This window comes from Heptranchias perlo, chromosome 17 (genome assembly GCF_035084215.1).
Source record: "Heptranchias perlo isolate sHepPer1 chromosome 17, sHepPer1.hap1, whole genome shotgun sequence".
In the NCBI taxonomy this organism is placed as follows: Eukaryota; Metazoa; Chordata; class Chondrichthyes; order Hexanchiformes; family Hexanchidae; genus Heptranchias; species Heptranchias perlo.
In genome coordinates, this window is record NC_090341.1 from 23,442,429 (window position 1) to 23,468,926 (window position 26,498).

The following is a 26,498-nucleotide window of genomic DNA, read 5'->3' on the forward strand; positions in this document are numbered from 1 at the left end:
GCTTTAAACTTCATATCCTTCATTTTATCAATGTCAATACAGGAGTAATAATGAGCAAATGTCAACTATAAACTTAACAACTCATGCAATAAACAGCTTCTATCAGTACTCAAATTAGTTATCTTGTTTATCCATACAATTGACTTTTTTGGCATAAAAATCTGCACTTTATTGCAAACTTTACCAACAGCTGGAAACATAATAGGTGGAATTCCTGCTTGGGAGTAGACTGAGATCAGCTCATCCTGCCTGAATTTCACTTCTTGTTAGCCAGCCATAAGTTACCTTGGAGGCATGTACAAAACCAAGGACTGTCCTGCCTACCCTGGGGGTAGGGGGAGGATGTCTTAAGAAAAAATAAGTTTTAAAACATTCAGATTACAAGATAAAACTGTCTGAATTTTACCAATATTGTCACTGTAAATAATGACATTTTCCTATTGAACATCTGGTAGTGTATAAATTTACATAGAACTGATGAAATTGTGACATTAACTTAATAAAATTTATAATCATCTATTGGTAACATACTTGGAAAATACATTTTCACACAAAATTAAAACAAATTCCTACATAATTACCCAATATTTAAATATACAGTAATGTGCAAAACTTACTGTTACTGATGGACTAACGGACAAGATTAATTTTCTGTCTTAAACAATAAAAAAAGTTTGAAGCCAAGTGTTTCACATCAATGCTAATCTTGGGAGCGCAAATCAGTAGTGGAGGACCTAACTGACTCTGGCGCAAGTGAAGTTCTCCAGGAAGTCTCAGTTCACTTTGTTCTGATGTCAGATCAGGACCTAACACCGGAGGCTACATTTAGATTATAACTAACTGCGCGTTGGTGCAAAGCAAAACTGCCTCCGTTGAAGTATAAATGCACCCTTAGGTTTTCCGGCTTCCCTCGTGATCAATTCTTCACTTTAATTGCTTCCTTCCTTTCCCTTTTTAAAATCAAAGATCTATCTTCTCTTCCCCACCCCACCAAAAACAAGATTTTGGAGTATCCAAGATGACAATGAGCTACAGTCGTATTCTGATCAACAAGTGCAGAGTCAAATAAGCTAATTTGTTTGGTGTCCTTTTTGAATAAGGGGGATCCATTCATACAGCATTTCTTCAATACCAGCAGCAAGTATCTCCAAGAGCTACAACAATACACAGTAAACTGAGATCTTTAAGTTTTATTCCACCTCTTCTCCAGATGTCTCCCCTCCCCTTCAGAAAAGTCTGACTCATGCCAGAACATGGTTCCACAGACAAAAGCTGTATTCCAGTATCTTGGTTCCTGTGCAAGTCTACATAGACTATTTGACTATGGAGCAAAGGACGGGACGAGTGTGTGTGAGAGAGTGCGTGAGAGAGAGGAGGACATGCACAAAAGACAGCAAGAAAGTAAAAGAGGAAATAGCAATCAAGAATAAGATATTTGCCAAGAAATAATTTGCAGTTGATATAACATTTTTGATCAAATAGCCCTACAATGACCAAAAAAAACAGATCTTCACTTCTGAGCAATTTAATTTTACTATATTGCAACAGTATAGAACAAAATTGCATCAAATTTTATCACTAAGGAGATTATGGTTTGGCTAATAGTGCATGATTAATTGACACTGACCCTTTGCTGTGCAACTGGATGAAAAGATGATGCGACAAAGCCAGATATCTAATGAATTCTTACTCTTAGCCCATACAATTCATTTGAAAAAAAAAACATCTGTAATAACCATCCTTTTCAGACACAGGGATGTTTATTACAAGAATTTCTCAACACTTAAATTCCCTTCTTCAAAATAGTGATTTCAGAAAACATACAGGCAAAAGCTTTAGATTTAGCAACAGAACATATAGTTTTCTTCCATATGCAGCAGCATCTGCTCAAAATAACTAAACAGCTCTTCAAGAATTGAAATATCACCAATACAAGGCAATGTGTTCGTTTTCTTGGATATCAATATCTAATTAAGTATATAATTAGAAAACCTTGTCTTTCATCAGTTAAAACATTGCTCAATTCCTTTCATGTAAAATGTTTAAACTCAGATTATAAATAAGAATAATTTATGTACCAGTCATTGAATTTGAAAAGAAACTGATCACAGAAAACGCTTTTGATAACTACGTAGGGCAAATGATTTGCCACAGTGCAACATCCCAGAGCAAATCCCATAAATTTTTACGCTTACTGCATATGGCACGATTTGCTGCCCAAGCATAATTTTGCATTAAAACCTTCGGACACAGTGCAACTGCCAGGTTATGAGCAGTAGCAAATCGCTTGTTGCAACAGGTCACTTGTCCATTAGCTGTTTCTAAACTTAAAAAAAAAATCCAGGTGGTCTGCTAAATTGTCCTCATTATTTAAGTTTGAAATTTTGCCTTCTCTAAGTGGTTTCAGTTACCATCAATTTGGTGACGTTAAACTATAGCTCTCAACATCTATTGGTGCAACATGAAAAATGTGTGCCGTCACATCAAAAGCATGCAGGATAACTGACCCATTACAATGAGAAAATAAATTACTAGAATTTACTAAATATTCTTCCTTCGTCAGGTCTCATTGATAAGTACCAGTAAGTAGAATAGTACCATGGGATGTAATTGTCCACAGATTTTCTGACCACTTTTCCTGAATGCAGTAATTCACATTTGCGTGGGCACCAGAAGCCCCAGACTATCTCATCCAAGTGGGTATTATTCATGTTTGATCCTAGACTGCTAGTGAAGACAAGATTGGAATTCTTCGCAACCAAACCCAATCCAGCAGGGTTCACTAGATAGAGACCTGGCCAATTTATCCCCTCTGTTGCCCAAGTGTACCAAGGCCAAATGTAGTACCCCATTGCTGCTCTGCTGAGATAAGCTAAATCAACACTGAACAGTAATCGAATCTATGACTTGCCCAGAGTGTATGTAATACACCAGGCAATGCTTTAAGTACTTAGCCTCAGGGAAGCCACAGAATGCACGTGTAAAAGTAAACTTTTAAACATCAGATTTATTCAGAGTTTTGGCATCTCTCTCTTTTCTGAGAAGGAAGCCTGGTCCTCTGATCAATAAAATGGGTGGCCATCTCTATATTGTTACCCACCAAGTCCATAGCAATTTTTCTTAAGAAACCAAAATACCAATCATTCCAGTTCAACAAAAACAAATATTACCTCAATTCATAAATGCACTAAATTCTATGGTACGGAGACAGCTTGATCAGAATGGTTCCAGATTCAATCACTGGTGTATGCTGACTTAGTTGATCTCAGCTGAGGCTGTACTGCAGACATTACAAATGATCTCAGCATCACAGCAGGGAAAAGGAAAATAATCAAGCATGGTTCCCATCCCCGAATACCAACAGGCCTTTGCTAAAGCAGTGAAAGGAACCAAAGGGTCATCGCTGCCCATGATCGCAGTGCTGAAGAATGTTAGGAAATATGAAGTGATATAGGGCAGAGTAAATTTAAATGAAGCTCAAATAGCCCTTTCTTGGGTTGAAAGTCAGACTCAAGGAAATACAAGGTGTAAAGGATCAAATAGCACAGGGTCAATATTATTTCCTGTTATTAGCATCTTTGTCCAGCTGGATTTTATTACTGGGCAGAATTTAAATCTTAATACACTACTAGGAAAAATAGGTCACATCAAATATGGTGTGTACATATTACTTTGAAAGATGATATTTAAATGTTGCAATTTGTAAATACCAGCCTTTCACTTCAGTATACCAAAAACATGCTTGACATTACTGTTTTAAAGATGATTGCCAATTTTTTGCTCTTTTCTAAATTCAGTTAAAAAGAATGAAGACCAACTTTAGCAGTGTAAACAGAGTACTGTCTGAAATCCAAACTGCTGTTGCCAGTCTCAGACTAGCTGCTGCAGCCTAAATGCACCTAAAGTCTTCCTAGCTCTAGCTCAGAGCAACAGTAGCAGAGGATTCAAATCATGGGACACTCACCTATTCAGCCACAGGTTATGTATATCCTAAAGAACAAGGAAACTGAGAAACAATATAGGGGGTTCATGCTCCAGCCCAAAAGAAACAAGCAAAAACTTTTGCCCTATTTTGTATGATTATTACTCTGAACCTCTGATTTTCTATTTACTTATTTTTTTAAACAATATCAGTATGGGCCTGCAGCACTATATTGTTCTGTCCTTTCCACATTCTCCAAGAGCAGAATGTTGTAATTCTTTCAAGTACCATTTGCTTCACACAACAGCACTCACATTAACAAAGGCTCTATGCTTTCAAGAAAGTCCATTTTCCTCCAAACAAAATATTTTCTCCTAGCTTAATGAAGCATTTTATAGTTTCATAAGTAGATGTCAAAGAATTCAAGTTTTTCATGCATCTTCCAACTAATTAAGGTGAATGTCCAGAAATAAACGTCAAGTTCCTTAACATCAGGCATTGTGGAAAACCCACCCTTGAAAACTACAAATTTCCGATAGAAAGATGTGGGTATGGTTCTCAATGAATACTTTGCATCTGTCTTCACAAAAGAGAGGGATGATGTAGACTTTGTAGTTAAGGAAGAGGAGTGTGAAATATTGGATGGGATAAACTTAGTGAGAGAGGAAGTATTAAGGGATTAGCATCTTTGAAAGTAGATAAATCACCAAGGCTGGATGAAATGTATCCCAGGCTGTTAAAGAAGCAAGGGAGGAAACAGCGGAGGCTGTGACCACCATTTTCCAATCCTCACTGGATACAGGCGTGGTGCTGGAAGATTGAGGTCTGCTAACGTTGTACCATTGTTTAAAAAGGGAGCAAGGGATAGACTGAGTAATTACAGGCCAGTCAGTCTAACCTTGGTGGTGGGCAAATTATTGGAATCAATGCTGAGGGACAGTATAAACTGTCACTTAGAAAGGCACGGGATAATCAAGGACAGTCAGCATGGATTTGTTAAGGGAAAGTCGTATCTGACTAACTTGATTGAATTTTGAGTGAGGTAACAAGGAGGGTCAATAAGGGTAGTGCGTTTGATGTAGTCTACATGGATTTTAGCAAGGCTTTTGACAAAGTCCCACATGGCAGACTAGTCAAACAAGTACAAGCCCATGGGATCCAAGGGAGAGTGGCAAGTTGGATCCAAAATGGGCCCAGTGGCAAGAAGCAAAGGGTAATGGTCGACGGATGTTTTTGTGACTGGAAGGCTGCCTCCAGTGGGGTTCCGCAGGGCTCAGTACTAGGTCCCTTGCTTTTTGTGATATATATTAACGATTTGGACTTAAATGCAGGGGGCATGATTAAGAAGTTTGCGGATGATACAAAAATTGGCCGTGTGGTTGATAGTGAGGAGGAAAGCTGCAGGAAGATAGCAATAGACTGGTCAGGTGGGCAGAAAGGTGGCAAATGGGATTCAATCCAGAGAAGTGTGAGGCAATGCATTTGTGGAGGGCAAACAAGGCAAGGGAGTACACAATAAATGGGAGGATACTGAAAGGTGTAGAGGAAGTGAGGGACCTTGGAGTGCATCTCCACAGATCCCTGAAGGTAGCAGGACAGGTAGATAAGGTGGTGTTTAAGAAGGCATATGGAATACTTTCCTTTATTAGCCGAGGCATAGAATATACGAGCAGGGACGTTATGCTAGAACTGTATAAAACACTAGTTAGGCCGCAGCTTGAGTACTGTGTACAGTTCTAGTCACCTCATTACAGGAAGGATGTAATTGCACTAGAAAGGGTACAGAGGACATTTACGAGGATGTTGCTAGGACTGGAGAATTTTAGCTAACGAAAGATTGGATAGGCTAGGGTTGTTCTCTTTGGAACAGAGGAGGCTGAGGGGTGATTTAATTGAGGTGTACAAAATTATGAGGGGCCTAGATAGAGTGGATAGGAAGGACCTAGTTCCCTTAGCAGAGGGGTCAATAACCAGGGGGCATAGATTTAAAGTGATTGGTAGAAGGATTAGAGGGGAGCTGAGGAAAAATTTTTTCACCCAGAGGATGGTAGGGGTCTGGAACTCACTGCCTGAAAGGGAGGTAGAGGCAGAAACCCTCAACTCATTTAAAAAGTACCTGGATGTGCACCTGAAGTGCCGTGACCTACAAGGCTATGGACCAAGTGCTGGAAAGTGGGATTAGGCTGGGTGGCTCATTTTTGGCCGGTGCAGACACGATGGGCCGAATGGCCTCCTTCTGTGCCGTAAATCTTCTATAATTCTATGAAACTTAAGAACTCAGCAGATAGCAACAGAAACTAAAGATGCTATCATCAACTATTGTTATGAGAAGTCACTTGCACAATGCAGATTTGTTTTGAGTTTCCAACCATTATATTGTCATTTATATTGTGCATTTCAATAGTTTTAATTCAATAAAAACCATTTCAAATTAAAACAGCATATCTAGGCTTCAATAAAGAAAATGTAAAATTGCTCAATGCTTAAGATTTCAATACCTGTTCCGCTTCTGCATCACGATAAAATGCTAACCTGTAATTACATCAAAATGTATATAGACGCATGGCCTCAGAGATGTAATGCTATTTTTTTTTGTGATGCAAGAGTTTTAAATCAGAGAAGAACAAGGAATAAGTTCATTTGGCATGCCCCCTACAATTGAATAACCTGCCAACATTCACCATCTAGGCTGGCAGACAAAGAAGTCATTTGCACAAGCTCTGACATCCGTGGAATTCTAAACCAGCAAGAAATCAATACCTTCAGGAGATTTTTGGGGCGGGGGGGGGGGGGGGGGGAAGAGTGGGGGAGGGGGGGTGCGAGAACTGGCAGAAGAAGACAACATTCTTTAAAAGAATTAACTTATTTTACAATAGATTGATTGGCAAGTTACTACACTATGTATTCTCTACTGCACTGTTGCTCCTTTGTCACTGTCAAGCCGTTAGCTTCTCTGAACAATACACAACAAATTTTCCAACCTGAATTCACAAGCCCTCACTGTACAAAACAGGAAAAACACAGGAAATGGATGTCTTCCCTGCAACATCCCATGAGTCACATCCACATTTCACCACTTAAAATGCAGCAACCATACTATTCTGAGGTTATATGATGATTCAGAAATACAGGGTTGAACAAATTTCAGCATTACAAATTTCTTACATTACAACAGTGAATACACTTCAAAAATACTTCATTGGCTGTAAAGCGCTTTGAAACGTCCCAAGGTCACGAAAGGCACTACATAAATACACGTCTTTCTTATTTATTTAACATTACATACTCAGCCTGCCTTGCCCTTTGCAGTACTGAAGCCATTTCCCCGTTTACACTTTAAAAGTCGTAAGATGAAAGCTCAAGATGTAATCGGAGAGTTGCTGCACTTACTTTTCCCCCTCACTACTACGTGCAGAAAAAGCCATTTTATTGAGCAGCATAATAAAACAAGGTTTCAAAAAAGACAACAGTGGTGTCTGTACAATACTATCAAACCGTGATAAAGTCAAAACAGGAATTTGTCTGCCTCTCCAAATGGCTTGTAAGTTTATTAAAGGAGCAGCTGATCTATCTAGACAGCCCCCACTGCAAGTCATAGAATCATAGAAAGGTTACAGCACGGAAGGAGGCCATTCGGCCCATCGAGTCCACATTGGCTCTATGCAAGAGCAATCCAGCTAATCCCACTCCCCCGCCCTTTCCCCGTAACCCTGCAAATTTTTTCCTTTCAAGTACCTATCCAGTTCCCTTTTGAAGGCCATGATTGAATCTGCCTCCAGGACCCCCTCGGGCAGTGCATTCCAGATCCTAACCATTCGCTGTGTAAAAAGGTTTTTCCTCATGTCACCTTTGGTTCTTTTGCCAATCACCTTAAATCTATGCCCTCTGGTTCTTGACCCTTCCGCCAACGGGAACAGTTTCTCTCTCTGTCGAGACCGTTCAAGATTTTGAATACCTCTATCAAATCTCCTCACTACCATCTCTGTTCAAAGGAGAAAATCCCCAGCTTCTCCAGTCTATCCACATAACTGAAGTCCCTCATCCCTGGAATCATTCTAGTAAATCTCTCCCCCCACATCTAAGGCCTTCACATCTTCCCTAAAGTGCGGTACCCAGAAGTGGACACAATACTCCAGTTGTGGCCAAACAAGTGGATGGACAATGACAGGATCACGGTAGGTTCTGATGCCCTGACCCCAACAGTTGAGTAGCCAACAGGTCTCAATATCAAGATTTAGACTTAAATAATGGTCACTTAGGCAGGGTATTGGGTCCTGGTCCATTGTTCTTAATTAATCGGGTAACATTACATTCACCTAAAAACACACTGCCTTTTTAATTTATAATAAATAACACCAAAATGAACTTAAAAACTAACCTAATTAAGAATTTAAAAATGTTCTTAAACTATGCTTTCATATACAGTAACTATTAAAGCTTAGCAAATATACAGTATGCTGTAGCAAACACTAAGTACAGTACAGCACATTACTATAAAAACTAGAGTTGAGATTTAAATTCCTGGCTGTTATAATGAACATTCCTAATTCTGGGGCTGTGCTCTATTATAGGTCAGGTCCAGCGAAGCCAATCTATTATTTTATTCTGAACTTTTATAAAGGGAGGGTGGGGCTCACCATCAGCAGCAGCCCAAGTTAAAACAGCCAAGGTGAACAGCTCTTAAGTCACCGTTTGTATGATATAATTCTCTGTTCTACTTCAGTGTTGCTGAACAAAGCTGTTTTGAATCTCAAAATGACTAATTGTAAAACTACAGTGAAATCTTGATCTATCAAATATCTTGATATATCGGTAATGATGAGCTGACCAGTCGATTACATCAATATGTTATGGATTTTTTTTACCCCCCCTCCCCACCCCCACCAACAACCTAATCTATACCACATATTCTTACAGCTCTTCCAGTCATATCAGGAGTCGCACTTTTGCTGTACCCCCAGCCCAATAGGCTGTGAGCTTGTCTTCCAGCCTGAATCTCTTCCCACTATCTCAGGAATTACTGCTGTGCTTTCCCCCCGCCCCCCCCTCAAACTGACTATGAGCTTGTTCCTGGTCAGTTGCCCACTTATGTGTGGGCGGCAGCTGCATTGAGGACAATGAGACTCTTCACTTATCAATGGCTTCTCCCAGGACTACCTTCATTAGCCTGCTATCCACACCAGGTCAGCATTAGCTGGATCCTTCACAGCCCATTCTCTTGTAGCTTTGCAACAATGGCATATTCTTTTGTTCATTCAAAAATGTTATTCATAAAATACCAATTTCATTTTTCTCATTTCTTCCTGCAACTGAAATAGCCATTCCATTCCATGCTGCCTTACTGTAGCCATGAGACCAAATTATCATATAATGGGTTGCAGACTGGACCCCAGCACCCAAACTATACTCCATCTTCAGCTTGATTCTGGCTCAAGGACAAGACAAAGGTAGGAAATGACATCAATGCTGCCATACTAAATTGGCATAAGTTTGGAAGAAATTACTGATTTCATATTAAACAAAGCATGTGAAGGAAAGATTGAGTAAGAGGAATATGAGAGATGGAGGGGATTTTGACAGAGCAAAGTTTAGGTCAGGTACTGCACATCTGTTATTTCTGCATTTTAAACTAAAATGAGGATGATTTTAAGATATGAAAGTCAAAAATGAAAACAAATTCTGTTGAACTTCATTATGTCTCTGCTGGTCTCAGTGACGCCACTGTACATATAGGTTTGTTAAAGTTGCAGAAATAGAGACCAAAGTTGCAAAGCAAATGCTATAAATTTTAAAGAGATTATTACTTTTACAATGTATCTCAGTGAGGCCTTCAGCACTTATGCACACTATGTTAGATCACTAGATTTTGGCATGCACCTTCTAATTACATTTTCACATCAAATTACAAAAAAATTCATTCATAATGTGATACAAAACGTTTGATCCCCAAGGAATTTGAAATGTGAATGCGCATACATGCTGTAAGACAGAGAGGCCGTCATCAACAAAGACTCTCAAAGAATCAGTCTTAAGCAACTCTATTGTACACTTCTAAACCTCTTTCAAAGACTAGTGTGGACACAGTTTGCATGTTTATTGCCAGTCCCCAAGAACCAATCCTTTGCTGCAGTACTGGACAGATGTGATGGGAGGCAAACTGGGCTACACAAAGCCTAGACTATGCTTTACACAGACGAATGCTGTGACAGATGAAATTTATGGATTGTCTCAGATGAGCTCAGCATCAAGATTCAGCCAAGAGGTAGTCCTAAGCTGCACAGTTCTTCCTTCAAAATACGTAATCTATGGGATAGCTCCCAAATCATTACATCAACACCAAAGCCTATTTGTTTTATAGTGATAAATGCTCCTTAATGAAATATCGCAAAAAAGAAAATGTCCTACAATAGTGAAAAATTACCTGCTGTCTACTTCAAAATACAAACCTCCATTACAGGATTTGTCAAGATCTGAAAAATTGGTTAACCTCTTCTCTGCTGGTAATTTTGCAAACTTCCAATGCCAAAAAGGGAAAACTCAGTTTAGTTTGCAATGACGTGAGATGCCAGATGGATGTCCATAATGGAAATTACTCAAATCAATCTTTAATGGCCAATCCAAACTAACAAGCCATATGTTACTTGCCCAGATTTCAAATATCAGCCACAAATTTAACCACAACATTAACTTTTTGATCACACAAGCTGCTAGCTGTACCAAAAACCTTGGGCTCGATGTTAGCAGGGCGGCGGATTCACAGCCGGGGGGCTATTGGGCAACGCGCCTGGTGAAATTAGTCAGCCCCCCGCGTGATCGCAGCCCAATTGGATCCACTTACCTTGTCTTCCGGGTTCCCCACTGCTGATCTGCGCGTCGGGCGGGCTACGCATGCGCAGTAAGATCTGTCAGCTGGAGGAGCTCTATTTAAAGGGGCAGTCCTCCACTGACAGATGCTGCAACAAATAGAAAAAATTACAACATGGAGCAGTCCAGGGGGAAGGCTGCTCCCAGTTTAATGATGCCTCACTCCAGGTATCATTAGATGGGGTGAGGAGGAGGGGGAGGACAGAGATCTTCCCCCTCGGCGGGCGGGAGGAAGCGGCCTGCCTCTGCCACCAGGAATGTCTGGCTCGAGGTGGCAGAGGAGATCACCAGCACCACCAACATATCGCCCACCTGCATACAGTGCAGGAGGTGCTCCAATGACCTCAGTAGGTCAGCCAAAGTGAGTACACTTACTCATTCCACTACACTCCATCTGCCACATCACCGCCACCACCCCACACCTCCTTCTGCACTGCCAACACTACTCTGTCACATCACCCTGCATACCCACTCAAACCTCATCCTCATCTTACCTGCACTTACTCACCTCGCCAGTACTCATCCCGCCACGACCACTCAACCCAATCCTCATACAATCTCATGGCTCTATCTCATACTCACCCTCTCATGCATCTCTTTCACAGTCAGCCTCACTCAACCTGCCACTACCTGTGCTGCAGCCACAGGGCATGCATCACATATGTGCAGTAGGAAGCGTAAGGCAAACGTGTCGTGAGCATGAAGGGGATGCACAAGGGTGTTTGAGGGTTTGTCATGGTTTTTACTTATATTGAATTTCTGACCAACTCACATTACATATTATATTGGCACCACTACTGCCACGTCTTTGAGAATCTTGTCTGGTTTGTGCAATAATGCCCTTTCCTGAGGATCACAATGAAGACCCACAACTGATGACACCCATTGTGTCACTTCAGAGTGGGTGTAGGTGTATTTGCAGGGCTCTTTTGTGGAGACGTCGACGATGTCCCCGGTGGCACCCTGGAAGGATGCGGAGGAGAAGTTGTTGAGGGCAGTGGTGACTTTGACAGCGACAGGCAAGAAGATGGTGCTCGGGCCAGCCGGGAGCAGCTCGGCATGAAGGAGGCTGCAAATGTCCACGACTACATGTCGAGTGATTCTGAGCCTCCGTGTGCACTGCTGCTCAGAGAGGTCCAGGAAGCTGAGCCTCGGTCTGTGGACCCTGTGGTGAGGGTAGTGCCCTCTGCGACGCATCTCTCTCTACGGTTGCCCTCCCTCCTGCTGTGCAGGTGGATGTGTCACAGCACTCTGTTTTGGAGCTCCACGCGTCAGAGGTGGACGGCGAGGCTGGTGATGCTGTTCGCCCTCCGAGGAGGTCACGACTGCAGCTACGGCGGCCCCCATCCGGAAGATGTACATCTGAGGGGGTCCGCAAGGTAGGTAAGTGTGTCCTCACACCGGGGTTGCGGTTCCAGGTCGGTGAATTTTCTTGTTAGGAGGAGGATGGTGGAGGCCAAACTCTGTCCAATGTGATGGAGTGGCCACCTGTCGAATGCACCTTTGCAGCTGCCACAGGCTGCTGGCTGCAACATCTCCGTTTGAACTGGGAGTGTTTCCCCCAGTATGGGAAACAGTCTCAGTTCAGTGTAAAATCCCACCCCTCCTAATAAAACAGCTCAATCAGGTCTGTAAACGACCTGAACGAGCAACATAAATACTTTCAAGTGGCATCCCGCTGGCTTTAATTGTCTGCGGGATTCCCACCAGCGGGGGTTGCGCGCGCACGCCGGCGTGTCAGTGGGGAACCCGGAAGTGGGCGGGTTGGAGCCGGGCTCCAGGATTCCCCGATTTTCAGAGCCCCCCCGCCAGGAACGCACCCGATAGCGGGTGCTAAAATTATGCCCCTTAATTCTGAACTCTTCTGTTTTACTGGCAGTCACACTAATCAATACCAAGATGTCTTAAAGCTATTAAGCAAGCCATTACACTACACACGAAGAGTTTTGAATCAATAATTTATTCATTCCTGGAAACAATTTTGCTTTTCAAGTGTTCCTTGTATAAGTAAGGCACTTTTTGAATATAAAAATGTATCCATTCTCTTCAACAATTTGAAGATACTATATGAATACTAACAAAAAAGTACTATAACCAAGGACGTACTGGTCAACCAAATTATCAATTGGTCCTTGCTTTAATCTTTACTTTATGAGCAAATGTACATCATAGAGCTTGGAGGTCAGTTCACATAAAATGGAAAAATCACCCATCTTCCTGCCAAAAGGGGGACATACCTAAGCCCTGCAAAATGTGACTGTTCGTGTTTGAAGCATATTAAACAACTTGTATTTATGTAGAATGACGACAAAAATGAACATCATGGCAAAGGAGGAGCTATTCGGAGTGACCAAGAGCTTGGTGAAAGAGGTGGGTTTTAAGGAGGGCCTTAAAGGAGGAGGGAGGGGTGGAGGGATTTAAGGAGGGAATTCCAGAGCCTAGACAGATGAAAGCACAGCCACCAACGGTGGGGTGAAGGTACAAAAAGCCAGAATCAGGGGAATGAAGAGAGAGTGTGGAGCTGGAGGAGGTTACAGAGCTGGGGAAGGGTAAAGCAATGAAGGGATTTAAACAAGAGAATTTTAAACTGAGGTATTGGGAACCAATGTCGATCAGCAAGGACAGGGATTATTTGTGAGTGGGACGGTGCAGGATTGGCTATCACTAGGTCTTTCACAAGGGGTTAAAAAAATGTATTATTATTCGGAAAAGAGCTGCCACAATGCTGCAACTCAAACTCTGCTATTTGGACACTTTCACAAATGGTGAACCCTTTTAGCAAAATGAGGATTCATCCTTTTATAGTGGAATCAATAAAGGATTAAGGCCTAATTCAAACCCTTTTTTAAAAAAAATCAAGTTAATTGCAGGAACAATTGGCAGAGATATGCACAGCTGAAAAGCTTTAGGAAAGGCAGACAATTTGGCACAACTGCATGTCTAATATCATGAACACCAGCTGAAAGTACCACCTATCAGGCAGTCATTTCGCAGTTGGTTTTTGCATAAGGCAACATGGCAATTATTCAGTTTCACGTCCTGGCAACACAGCTGCTACCTCTTTTGCATGTCCAACACAACAGCAATCAAAAGATACAAAAAACTACATTCATCAATATGCAGATCAGAAAGCAGGCTCTCTACACCAATAGTATTATGTATGCAAAATGCTAAACACTCCACAGATTGGCAGCACCATCAGTACACATTAAGGAAAATAAGTGTAGATGTCAGCTGGTCTTCAATAATCTTGCAGTAATTTCCAGTATATTATGGATTTTAAGCTAGATATATTAATGACGACACTCAATTGTACACAAAACTATTACTGGTTACCTACTTAAAGCAGTAACACTATATTCTTTAAATACCACTCACCGAACACAAGTTCTTGAGATGTAATTTTCATAATTTTCCCTTAATGTTTATTTGTTCCTAAAACCTGTTTTTGGCACAAAGGCCTAAAATGAAATGTTTAAGTAATAATATGAGACAGGTTAGTTAGTTTACATCCCAAAATGTACAGATTCGTTGATGTGATGGAATCCTTATCCAAGTCCTACAGCTCAATTCAGAAACAAGTCAACAAAACATTCAAGCAATGAATGCCTTACTGTGTTCTTTGAAAATTATAATACAAAGGTCAAAGCTCAATCAGAACTATTGTCATGTAAACTACAAATCTGTCAGTGACTCCATGTTAACCTGCTTTCATATGCCTTGGTTAAACTAATTTATGACAGCAGGATAGGGTTGACAAATAAAATTCTGAATCATAGGTGTAGCACTTTTAGCATATTTTGCTTCAAATGTCTATGAACTATTTACAAAATATTTAGTTATAAACCCACTTGATTAAGGATGTCACAGTATCACAACACAATAACAAAATCCAATAATCCATTCCATCCTCATAATGGTTAAAATGGACAGGAAAGTGGTTAAGAAAAATGTTTATTTATAACAATAATTTACTGATAAATTTCACTGTCAATTTGTAATTTTTAATATTGAATCTTAAAATATATTGCAAAAACCCATTATTCACTGCACTTGAATTAAAAACTACACACAAGTAAATTAAATCAAAATAAAAGCAAAACAGTGCATTTTCAAAAGACAACTACTTATAGGCATTGACAAAGAAAAATACTTCATACTAATATATCCATAAAACTGAAATAATCAAACATTGCTACAAGCCTTTTGAACCTTCCATAAACATTGCACAACAAGTAGATCCCTTATGGAACATTTGGGCACAAACGAGTGGTCATCCATTTGTGAGATACCAATGAAGTCACTGGTTTGAACATTTGATTTGAGAGTTGAATGAAAGCATTTTTGATTAATGGTCTCAGGCCCATTCCACACAGAGATCAACAAAGTCAAGAGTCATGGTTAATATCAAGGATTATGCAGAATGGGACACTAACCCGATGATTACGCATCACATCAGAAATCACTGATCTAATATGTACATTTAGGCGAAGGATGGTAAAAAGCAAAGATAGCCTGGAATGTAAAAAAATTACTGACTGATGTGAAAATTACTAAAGTCCAAGAAAATAAATGCAGAAGCGTGGTGTGTCAGGATATCTGATATACTTACTAGAGCAGACAGAATCATCAGCTTAGGGCAACAAACAATGGAAATTGCTAATGACAGAGCTGCCAACATTGCAAAAACTTAAAGTAAGAGATTCCATCCACCTGTTCGGATATCCAAGAGCTGAAGAAATGATGAGAGTAATAATATGGATTTACATATGGCATCCCAGTACTACTATAATCTGGTAACATGGTTTAAGGGACTGCATTCTCTATGATGCCAGCGACAGAGTAGCATTGACTTGAACTTTCACATCTTAACACAGTAGTTTGTCATAGCAGAATTATAAATAAACTTGAAATCTATCCCACATTTCTGAAGTGTCTTTTGGATTCTTAAAAGAGACACTGAAATCTGTGTACTATTGTCTAAAATTCTCACTTCCCCAGCCCTGAATTTTAAGAGTACTAGAAACTTCAGCTTTCAGTTCAAGAGACTCCACTGACAAAATAGCACTCAAACCACTTTGTAGCAGTTTTGCAAATAGCTATTATGTCAATAATATAATACTCTGTTGTCTCTGCACTGTACTGAAAAATCCAAGAGTGGGGTGAATTAACATTCTTTTTCCTGGTAAAAATGACATTGTACATTGTCACCATTGCCAGATAAATCATGAGAAAGCTAACTACTCTCCAGCTGCTACTTAATGTGGGACATGCTCTCCAGATCTTGACCTTATAGTTTTTTAAAATAGTCAGGCCTAATTAACCTACATATCAGAGAGAATCTGTGTGGGAGACTCAAACAATTCACAGTTCCATTATTGACTAGGATTTCCATGCGACTCTCAGTTAGCTTCCTGTCTCACAACTTTTCTCCATCTTAACTTTGATATTGTGAGACAGATGTTCTTTTTGTTCAAATATGTGCATAAGAAAGGCCTCAGCAAACCTATGTTTGCTGCTGCACAAAAGTGAGGACATGTTGCTGTGATGCCTATGCATCACATTCACAAAAAAAATCAATTTCTGTCAAGGTGCAATAACTTTGTGAGTTTCTTCTCTAACAAAAGTATACAGATGAGTTTCTACCTAAGTGCACACACAAAGATTTTAGCTTGCAATGTTCTCTTTTCTCCCCCAAAATGAGTTCCTGATCAGTTATAAATACAGAAAGCCAAAAGCTTTAGGGCGACATGTTAGTTACTTGTCACTACTACCCTTTGTCAAGAATTAGTATTAGTGTACATCCTTGTGATAGACTAACCATGTTTGAACTTATACTAATGTAAACTTATGTCAGCTTGACTCAGTACATTTAAGGGGAAGCTAGATAAACATAAGGGAGAAAGGAACAGAAGGTTAAGATGATAGGGTTAGATGAAGCGGGGCAGAAGGAGGCTAATGTGGAGCATAAACACCAGCATGGACCTGTTGGACCGAATGACCTGTTTCTGTGTGTAAATTCTATGTAATACAATTTTGAATACTTAACGTTAAATAATGTAGATGAAATGCAACTAAATGATGCAGCTCATTAACAAACAAAACTGCCAAATAAAGTGAAATTAAAGCACAACAAGGGAGACGTTCACTGGCTCTGCTGGATGGAAACAAGGCCACCGTGCCCTGAAAATGGCAGGGAAAAAAAAACTTACCGCTCCGTTCCGTCCTACTCCATTCTGAAAGGGACCGACCTCTGGGCGGCCAGAGTGATAAGCCTTTTTAATATTCAAATCAGGATCCTATGATGTACATAGGAACCCGACTGCCATTTGGGACACGCTCCACACAGTTTTACCAGGCAGTACAACCAAAGAGAACCAAAAACCAAGTTCAAAATTATTCTTTTGGTGCCAGGAGGAGCAGGCGTGATCCTCTGTGCTCCACAATAATAATGTGAACAGCTGCCATCCCAGAATAACCCCCACTGCTTTCATCCCCACGCCTCCCCCTCCCCCAGACATATCTTGCTGCCAGCTGGACTGGCCTCCAGGACACCTATTATTGTGCTGGCCCAGAACCTGAGAGCTCCAGTCAGTGACATTTGTACCCGCAGCCCACCGGCATCACAGTAATAAAGCATGACCGTCAAAATGGACCAGTTATCCTGCTGCAACGATCACTTGGGCGGCCAGCCAGTTGGTTGGCCGCTCGATTAAAATTTATCTCAATATGTTCCTAACAAGCAGAATGTCTTCTTGAGAAAAGTGTACTAATGAGCAGATTTAAGGATCTACAAAAAGTGTAAAAAATGATCAATGAGTTCCCATACACTAAAACTTTATTCTAGGAAAACAAACAAGAAACCACCAAAATTGTGTCGCTATATATATCCATGTTTCATTTTTAAATCAAAATTGAATGTACCCTCATTTTTGCTGAAAGTACAATTTTCTTTATTATATGTATTTATTTTTTTAAATAAAGTGCAGCTTCTCTAATGGTGGCAATCCTACCTCCTTGTAGGTCATCCACAGTGGAGAAAGCAATAGTGAAATCACATTTGTCTGTGCTTAGAAAATGGTACCTAGTTACAGATGAGAAGTGGTCCAGTTCAGTGCAAAATGGTGTCCTTGTCGAGCAGCCCTATATGCTGCATCAAAAACTCTGCTGCCTGTATCCTGCTCACCTGTCACCGTGCTCGCTGACCTACATTCGCTCCCGATCTACCAACACCTTGATTTTAAAATTCTCATGTTCAAATCCCTCCATGGCCCCGCCCTTCCCCATCTTTGTAACTTCCTCCAGCCCGACAAGAACACTGCATTCCTCCAACTCTGACCTCTTGTGCATCCCCCACTCCTTTCGCCCCACCATTTGTGGCTGTGCCTTCAGCTGTACAGGCCCTAAGCTCTGGAATTCCCTCCCTAAATCTCTTTGCCTCTCTACCTTTCTCTCCTCCTTTAAGACATCCCTTAAAACCTCTCTCTAATCAATTGTTTTTTTAAAAAAACATTCTTTGGCTCAGTGATATTTGTGTCTGATTATGCTCCTGTGAAATGCTTTGGGACGTTTCCCTACGTTAAAGGCGCTATATAAATGCAAGTTGCTGCTGTTGTAAGGAAAACATTTTCTAGGTGGTATAGTTATGAGAAAGAAGGGAGGAAATATAGAGAGATAAAAGCACAAGAGGGGAGAAAGTACTACATAGATCATTAATCTGTATTTATAGTTTATCTTCAATATGAATTCCTTTAAAAAACTTTCTGAATCTGGCAACCTCTAATCCATGAATGAGCTTTCAGTGTGGATTATATGATCTACCACTGAATCACCCCCTATACTGGACGACAATTCTTTATCAATCAACCTACACAGAACACCATCTAAAGCAATGAATACAGACGCCAATGTTATTCAGTACTTAGGATATGCCAGAAGATTGGGAACTACCAGGCACAACCTAGCATGGCTCTGAAATACTCAAACATCTTTCCTGGACATGTATAGGAAAAGGCTTGTGCTGAAATAAAGCACTGCACATGCCTTAGTGCTCATGGCCTACCTAGGATAACCTTAGATATGTGATCTCAGCCTCCATTTCAAATCAATGTAGACAGCTGGAGATATAGAATTGTACAGTGAATCTCAAATTATTGCAGGGTCAAGCCCCGACACTACTCAAAATATTTTATAAATAAACGAAGGGTGATTTGTTAGTGAAAGTAAATGCAAGGGAATACAGCACCGGAATCCATGCCAATGTGATATGGGAGTAATGTTGATTGATTGCACCACCAATTCAGATCACTTCTGGTTTGTGCATGCCAAATCAGTTCCTTCATACCACTCAGTGACTACTCCAAGTCATTTCTGATGATTTTATTCACACTCAAATTTCAACAGTGTGTTACGGGGGGAAAGGGAAGCAAAAAAAAACTAAAAATATCAAACCAGTTCATTTTTAAAAAGGGTTTTGATAGTTACATTCCTGTTTTAAACCAGTCTTTTAGTTACTAAAGTATTAGCAACTTTATATCTTCAGCCATGCAACAGTTACTATTACTTGGGGATCCTAAAATTATCACCAACACATGACTGACTGCTCCTTCTGCTTACTAAGTAAATCAGTAATTTAATACTAGTCAACAATTAGCAAACTTCAACAAAATTAACAAATGTTTACACACTCTAGCAGCTGTCACACAATAGTGTTCTTCTCTCAAAATATTCTTAGCCACATTTTGCATTACAGATTGCAAACTTCAAGGATCACTAACACAGCGACTGCAACACGTGAAAAGTTAATGGCTCCCTAATGTGCAACAGACCACCTCACAATTTTTAATTCGAAAGCCAAAAGAAATCCTGAGAGACTGTAGTTAGGCCAGATTATTCATTTGATTTGCAAATTCCCTTTTCACAAAATGTTACATAGAATCTTGTAAAAGAACAGAAATGTACAAAATGAAAACTAAAGCATAATAACTTTCTTCTTGGGAAGTGAAACAGGCGAGTTAATATCACTTATCTACCCTAATGGCTCACTGGGTATATGCTAGTGCTACTAAACTATAAAGACTTAAAATTCCCCCAAATTCAATTCTTGGTTTGTGCCAACTTAACCATTCCCTGCTGGCTGGCAGTAGGGTCACTACAATTGACCACAGCACCCACATGCTGGAGGCAGGGAACCAGTTCCTGCTCCTGATCACTGCCTCCCCTTGAACACGCCTTTCCCCCACAAGATGAACAGCTTGCCACTCAGTACCTAAGTGTACACTTAAAGAATTGAAGATTTGGTGACCTGACTAAGATATTGAAGGACTGCCACACCCATGAACCTATGCCCAGCATAACAAGAGGTAGAGAGGAAAAAAGTATTTACCTGCAAGTGCTAATATGCTTACACAAAAAAAATTAAATCAAATATTGGCCTTCGACCTATCTATAGTCTCATGACACCAACACAAAAGCTATTTTAATCCTGTATCCTACTAGTGATCATAATGATTTTGTGTTACATCTGGTATGCTCATCTTTATAATTCATTGGAAAACTGTTACAGCACAACCTCGTTCTGGGCAAATAATTAGTTTTAGATTGCCAAAAGTGGTCAGATTGCTTCAGCATGCTAAGGAAATGATTCATATCATGGAAGACATTAAGGCTGATGAGTCAGATGATTGTGCTCACTGTATCTACAAGATCCACACTACTAAAATCATCCTTTAAAATAAATCCATACCACTTCAAACCAATTTTTTTTTTAAAGTTACATTTGCTGGAATATCAAATTTGAGAATGTTTAACTGAAAGATTCCAATTTCTCTGCCATATTATGCACTAATTGTTTTATACCGTAACCTTAAAGTCATATATCACAAAATGTTGTATCTAAATCGCTCCACTATATAACAATTACAGTGAAAACTCTGCACCTAATACCAGTGTGGAAGTCACTCTTGTAAACTTCGACTTAAAAATATGCCTAAACATGCAAGTTGTACCAGATTGTAAGTATTACATTAAGATTATAATTTTGTCCTATGAAGATCTCACATCAACTGTACTGTCGTCGTGCCCACTTCCCACCAAGTGAAGAACTCCTGGTACCTGCTAACCTGCTGTCTACCTGGAGGGCTCAAACCCACACTTTTTAAATCTAATAACCAACCAGTGACTATACTCCTGGGGGGGGAAAAAAAATCAGATAGCAGAAGGCGGGGGGTGGGGAGGAGGAAATTGAGGTGTCTCCAAAATGGTATGCCTGGCAAGTGAACTTTGTAACCAAGACAACCTTCTGTGGCAGAATTGGTACACAGATACCCTAGTCAGGCAGGTCTATTGTACTCAGGCATTGTTGCTGACTGACCAACCAGCCAAGCCTCACCAATGGTACCTAATGGGGTAGATCCATCACTGGGGCGGGGATTCTTCCCACTCTGCTCCAGCTCAGCCAATGTTCTAACGACTATGATGGTCCTGGTTGGACAAGCAGTGGGAAGCTTGCCAGTAAACAATGCACTTTTAGCTGATTAAACTCTAACAGTACCCCTACAGGTCCTTGGAGATCCCTAGGCTTGGACTCTACCGATATGCACCTAAACTTTCCCAACTTAAATGAAGTATGTGCACTCCATGTCAGACAAACAGAAACTCTACCTTTATGGATTTCGCAGGAGCTTGGTTTGAAGATTATTAAGCATCTTAATGGGTTTCTACATATGACAAACAGGCCAAAATAAAAGGTTTCACTAATCAGCATTTTATTTAGCCATATAAATACTGTGGCTACGAGAGCAGGTCAGAGGCTGGGTATTCTGCGGCGAGTGACTCACCTCCTGACTCCCCAAAGCCTTTCCACCATCTACAAGGCACAAGTCAGGAGTGTGATGGAATACTCTCCACTTGCCTGGATGAGTGCAGCTCCAACAACACTCAAGAAGCTCGACACCATCCAAGATAAAGCAGCCCGCTTGATTGGCACCCCATCCACCACCCTAAACATTCACTCCCTTCACCACCGGCGCACTGTGGCTGCAGTGTGTACCATCCACAGGATGCACTGCAGCAACTCGCCAAGGCTTCTTCGACAGCACCTCCCAAACCCGCGACCTCTACCACCTAGAAGGACAAGGGCAGCAGGCGCATGGGAACAACACCACCTGCACGTTCCCCTCCAAGTCACACACCATCCCGACTTGGAAATATATCGCCGTTCCTTCATTGTCGCTGGGTCAAAATCCTGGAACTCCCTTCCTAACAGCACTGTGGGAGAACGGTCACCACACGGACTGCAGCGGTTCAAGAAGGCGGCTCACCACCACCTTCTCGAGGGCAATTAGGGATGGGCAATAAATGCCGGCCTTGCCAGCGACGCCCACATCCCGTGAACGAATAAAACATTTTTTAAAAATTACCCATATTTGGGGACATATACTCCCATCCATCCACCTCTTTTCTCTCTCTACATCTGAAACCATTCTTAAAATTCATCTGTTCAACCAAATTTTCCGTTACCATGTTCCTTTTTATTTTTCTTTTCGTAAACAGTCCTAGGATGTTTTTCTACATTAAAAAGTGCTAAATAAACGCAAGTTAGTTGAAATGCTGTCTTTGTAACAGTGTTAGCGACAAAAAATTCTGACTGATCAAAATCACTCCATTATAAAAAGTTACGTACTACCTAGGCAATAAACACTACAGCTTTAATGTATTTCTTATTTCTCACTGATAAAAATCATATGAACAGAATAAGATTAAAGTTATTAAATTGTGAAAAGCGTTTAACTGCCATTAGCAAGCTTTGATATCAACCCGTACGATTGTAATTGAACATACAATTTCTTCTATATAGTTGGCTAAACTATATTTACAATAATTATTCAAGGCAATAAGTGAATAATATAACAGCTTGAATAAAATAATATTTTCATTTAAATACAAACACTAGAAATGAAGAATTGCTTTATATGTTTCATTAAGTCTACAGAGCTCAGAATTCACAAAAAAGAATTAAAGTTCTGTAAAAATATTTTGAAGTCTGAAAAACAAATTAGATACTAAAAAGGATTTATGGGATGCTATCCAACATTTAAACAAAATTGTCATCAAGCCAAATGTGAAGTGCCAACACAATCACCAACAGAAGAACAATTTGAGCAGTTAGCACGATAGTTACACCCTTCTCCTTTATATTTCAAACTACTATATTTCCAACAGTAATCTCATTTAGCACAAAAATTCAAAATGGTTCTATAACATCCAATCCTTTACCAGCTTCTCCAAGAGGGAGAAAACCAACAAGCATTCTTTAAATTCCTGCATAATAAACAAACAACAGTTTGTTTGATCTGTCCAATGGCTGTCATGTGGTGTGGGAGACGATAGGTGATCTCTTACCATGTATTAGCTTTGAGAAGACAGATGATCTGTAACCATCCCCTAGCTTCAACACTAAGTGACAAACTATAAAGTAAAAGCGCATTTCAAACTTTATCTCAATTTCAAGGATATTTGTGTCCTATCACTGGAAATATACAACTTTTTTACCCCCAAAGTACTGTAGCTATATAGGTGATCCTTCCCATTTCCCACATACACTTTGGTTTTTATTTTCTTGATCAGACAATTCCTTCAAATTTATACAGAAACATTATTTTCTTCTAAGATTAAAATATTGCTTAATTTGTCCTGTTTTTCTAGTTGGAATTATAATAAATTACTATTCACAGGATTGACCAAAGTTTATGCCACTAATTTATTTTTATTAATCATCCCTAACATACAAAGCACAAACTGTCCATTTAAACACAGCTAAAAATGGACTTTGCATCACTCAAGAATTACAAAGCAATTATACCCTTAGATTTTCACAATTATCGCTTAGATCTGATTCCGCAAAGGTGAAAATATTTGGAATAATTAGCTAATACAGACTATAACCTTTCATACATTGCATCTCAATTTTTCTTAAACGTTTTGCCTTTAAAAGTCAAATATGCCATCTTTGATCGTATCCTGCATTTAGCAACTAAATTAAACTACTCTTTTGGATCATGACTACACAATTTTTTGAACTCTCCCAAGTTTGAAGAGGACACTATTCCTAGCCAAATTCTGTCATTCAAAGATAAAACCCACAAAATGCTAGCTCAATTACTGGAACCAAGAAAAAACATCAACCAAGAGCTCAAATCCCATGTAATAATGCAAGAAACTAAAAATAGAAGTGTCACAGCAAAAAGCCCTCTACACTATCATTTAAACCTATAGCCTTTACTGAACATGCCTTTCAAGATGTCATAGGTACATACAGGTACACAGTATGAATCTACAATGTTTTGAAAGCTTGCATACAACAGCTATAGTTATTTCTGTTTGCCTAATATGCTTTAAGTATTTCTCACATTTGAAAACCTCTTATCTGAAGGTTGCCCTAATTCAAATAGTTTTACAGTTCCCATATGGTGATAATACACATTAACATTAAAATCCATGTATTTATAATTATTCTCTTAAAAAAATGCTCCATACATAATCTACATTTCAAAATTAGTTTTTTTTTTTAAAACTACTTAAATTCAGACTTGCCAGACACTTCAAATAGATTTCTGTATTTTACAGATAACCCTCATTCAAAACAGTTTACTTTTTCCAAGATAGAAACAGTTTGAAGCAAAACAAAGCTAAAACAATTGTGAAAATTATTTCAGAAAGCTATGTTTAGTCCAGAATGTAACAGACTCAGTGGTGTATTGGCATGCTTTACCAACCAAGTGGTAGCAAGCCAGTCCAGACCCATGATTTTCCAGTGACTCCCTAATCTGATCCAGGATGCTTGAAGTAGGTGCCAAGCAGAGTCCAAGGATTTCTTGAGTGGGGAAACAAAGTTGTTTTTTAACCCAAACTCAGGAGATGAGTCACTGCCTTCAAGTACTTCCTGATGGCCAGTTACAGAATGACTGCAGAAGAGGAGCAAGTTGCCTGCCATCACCAGAAAATCATGTTCATTACTACTGTACATCCAAACAATTTCTTTCCAGTTTCAACATTCTGGGTACTGGATGTATTAAATTGCTTTGTACCTACATTGAAATAGTTCCTATTGGGAATTTCTTGATATCTTGTCAAGTTACGATGTTAAAAAAAAAATCAAAATTCTTGGAATTTAGTAATGTTGTACATTACTAAATTCCAAGAATTGGAAAGCAATTCTCACAGCAAACTCCAGTGAACAGATATACCCAACTTATAAATTTGAATGGGGGGGGGGGAAGAGAAAGAGAGAAAGAAGAGTAATTATTCAGCGGTCTCTGCCACAGCAGATACGACATTGTACCTCCTGAGGGTCAAGTGGTGGATGCCAATCCAATCCATGACAATGATTGGTCAAATCAAATGGGTGCACGTCTGAGGGGAAAGTGATCAAGAGACACCTCAACATAGTTACAGCAAGGGATCCAAAGATATGGGACTGTACCACATAAGCTAGAGTGTAGCCATTGGGTACGAAAGTAACATTATTATTCTGGGTAATGAGGTGGTAGATGCACGGAGCTGCTACTTGAATCTGTCAGGGGTTAGTAGCCCGTGGGCAATGGGTGGATCTTCGGTCAATTTTTTTTTGGAAGAATCTGTCCAGTACATTTTAAACAAATGGCGAACTTATTTTTTTAAATAATATAAAAAGAGATGATTTATTTCCCCCTATTCTCGCTGAAATAAGCCTCACCTCCCGGAGCTGCTCCAACTCCTGTTTAACTGTCTCGTACTCGCTCTCCAAATCGTCATATTGTTGCTTGAGAGTCTGCTTCTCCTCCAGCACCACCAGTCCGTACTCGGCCGCCTGGATCTTCTCCTGGGTCGTTTCGCCGAGTTCCCGGTTCAGCCTTTCAACCTCAGTACGCAGGAAATCCTCGCTCTCCATTACAACGTACGCCTCCTCCATGGCGCTGGGCTTCGTTCACCGGGGACAAGGCGCAACCGTTGCCAACGCTCACCCGACCCCACCCCTTGCCGAGTGAGGCCAGCGACTTATTTGGGGAGGAGTGAAACAGATTTAAACCGGTTTCTGCGATGCCCACTCTCTGAATGCGACCATGGCTCCGTGTCCCTGCCCCGCAGCTCGCCGACTCCTTCTGCGGCTTGGTGCTCACAAACGTCAGGTGGCGGTTGTCAGCCGGAGGAGGAGACTTGGAGACAGAAATGGAGGGGAGGAGGAAAAGACCAAGGAACGAGACCTGACACTACAGACAACCGGACCTTGTGGCTTGTTTCGCCCGTATTACTGTTCTCGGCTCCAGGCTACTGACCCTTCCCCGTCTCATGGAGCTGCTGAGGGAGCCGCGTTATGCTGCGCGACCGCTCCGCCCTCCTCTCGCCGCCATTGTTCCTGACAGTTCCTTCCCAGCCGCTGACGTCAGCGCCTTGGCTTCAGACAAGGAGCCGCCCCGGCGACCGCAGGGAGCTGTAGTCTCATCGACCCCCTCAACACCCCTGCAGTATCAAGACAATGCTGCAAGGCTGTAGCAAAGCAGCGTAACATTCACATGGAAAATGATTTTTAAAAAACATTTTACAAATGCTTGAAAATCAATTTTTTTTTGCATGCTCGAAAATGGATTATCTTGCGAATTTTGTACACGGTTATTTATATTCGGCATCACACGGTTTCTCATCCACACATAGTCACCCATTGTATTGCCAATTT

At 40.4% G+C, this 26,498-nt stretch overlaps 1 protein-coding gene across 3 annotated transcripts in view; it reads right to left on the reverse strand.

Moving 5' to 3' along the window:
- zgc:171572 (protein bicaudal D homolog 2) overlaps positions 1-26,217 on the reverse strand; it is an 87,805-nt gene extending 61,588 nt beyond the window's left edge. For all 3 annotated transcript variants that reach the window (XR_010966089.1, XM_067998733.1, XM_067998732.1), the window contains exon 1: positions 25,521-26,217. Coding sequence is in view for 2 of the 3 variants with exons in the window: in XM_067998733.1 (XP_067854834.1) it covers positions 25,521-25,736 (216 nt within the window). In the remaining variant the exon portion in view is untranslated. The remainder of the gene's footprint in view (positions 1-25,520) is intronic.
- Between the last annotated feature and the right edge of the window lie 281 nt (positions 26,218-26,498).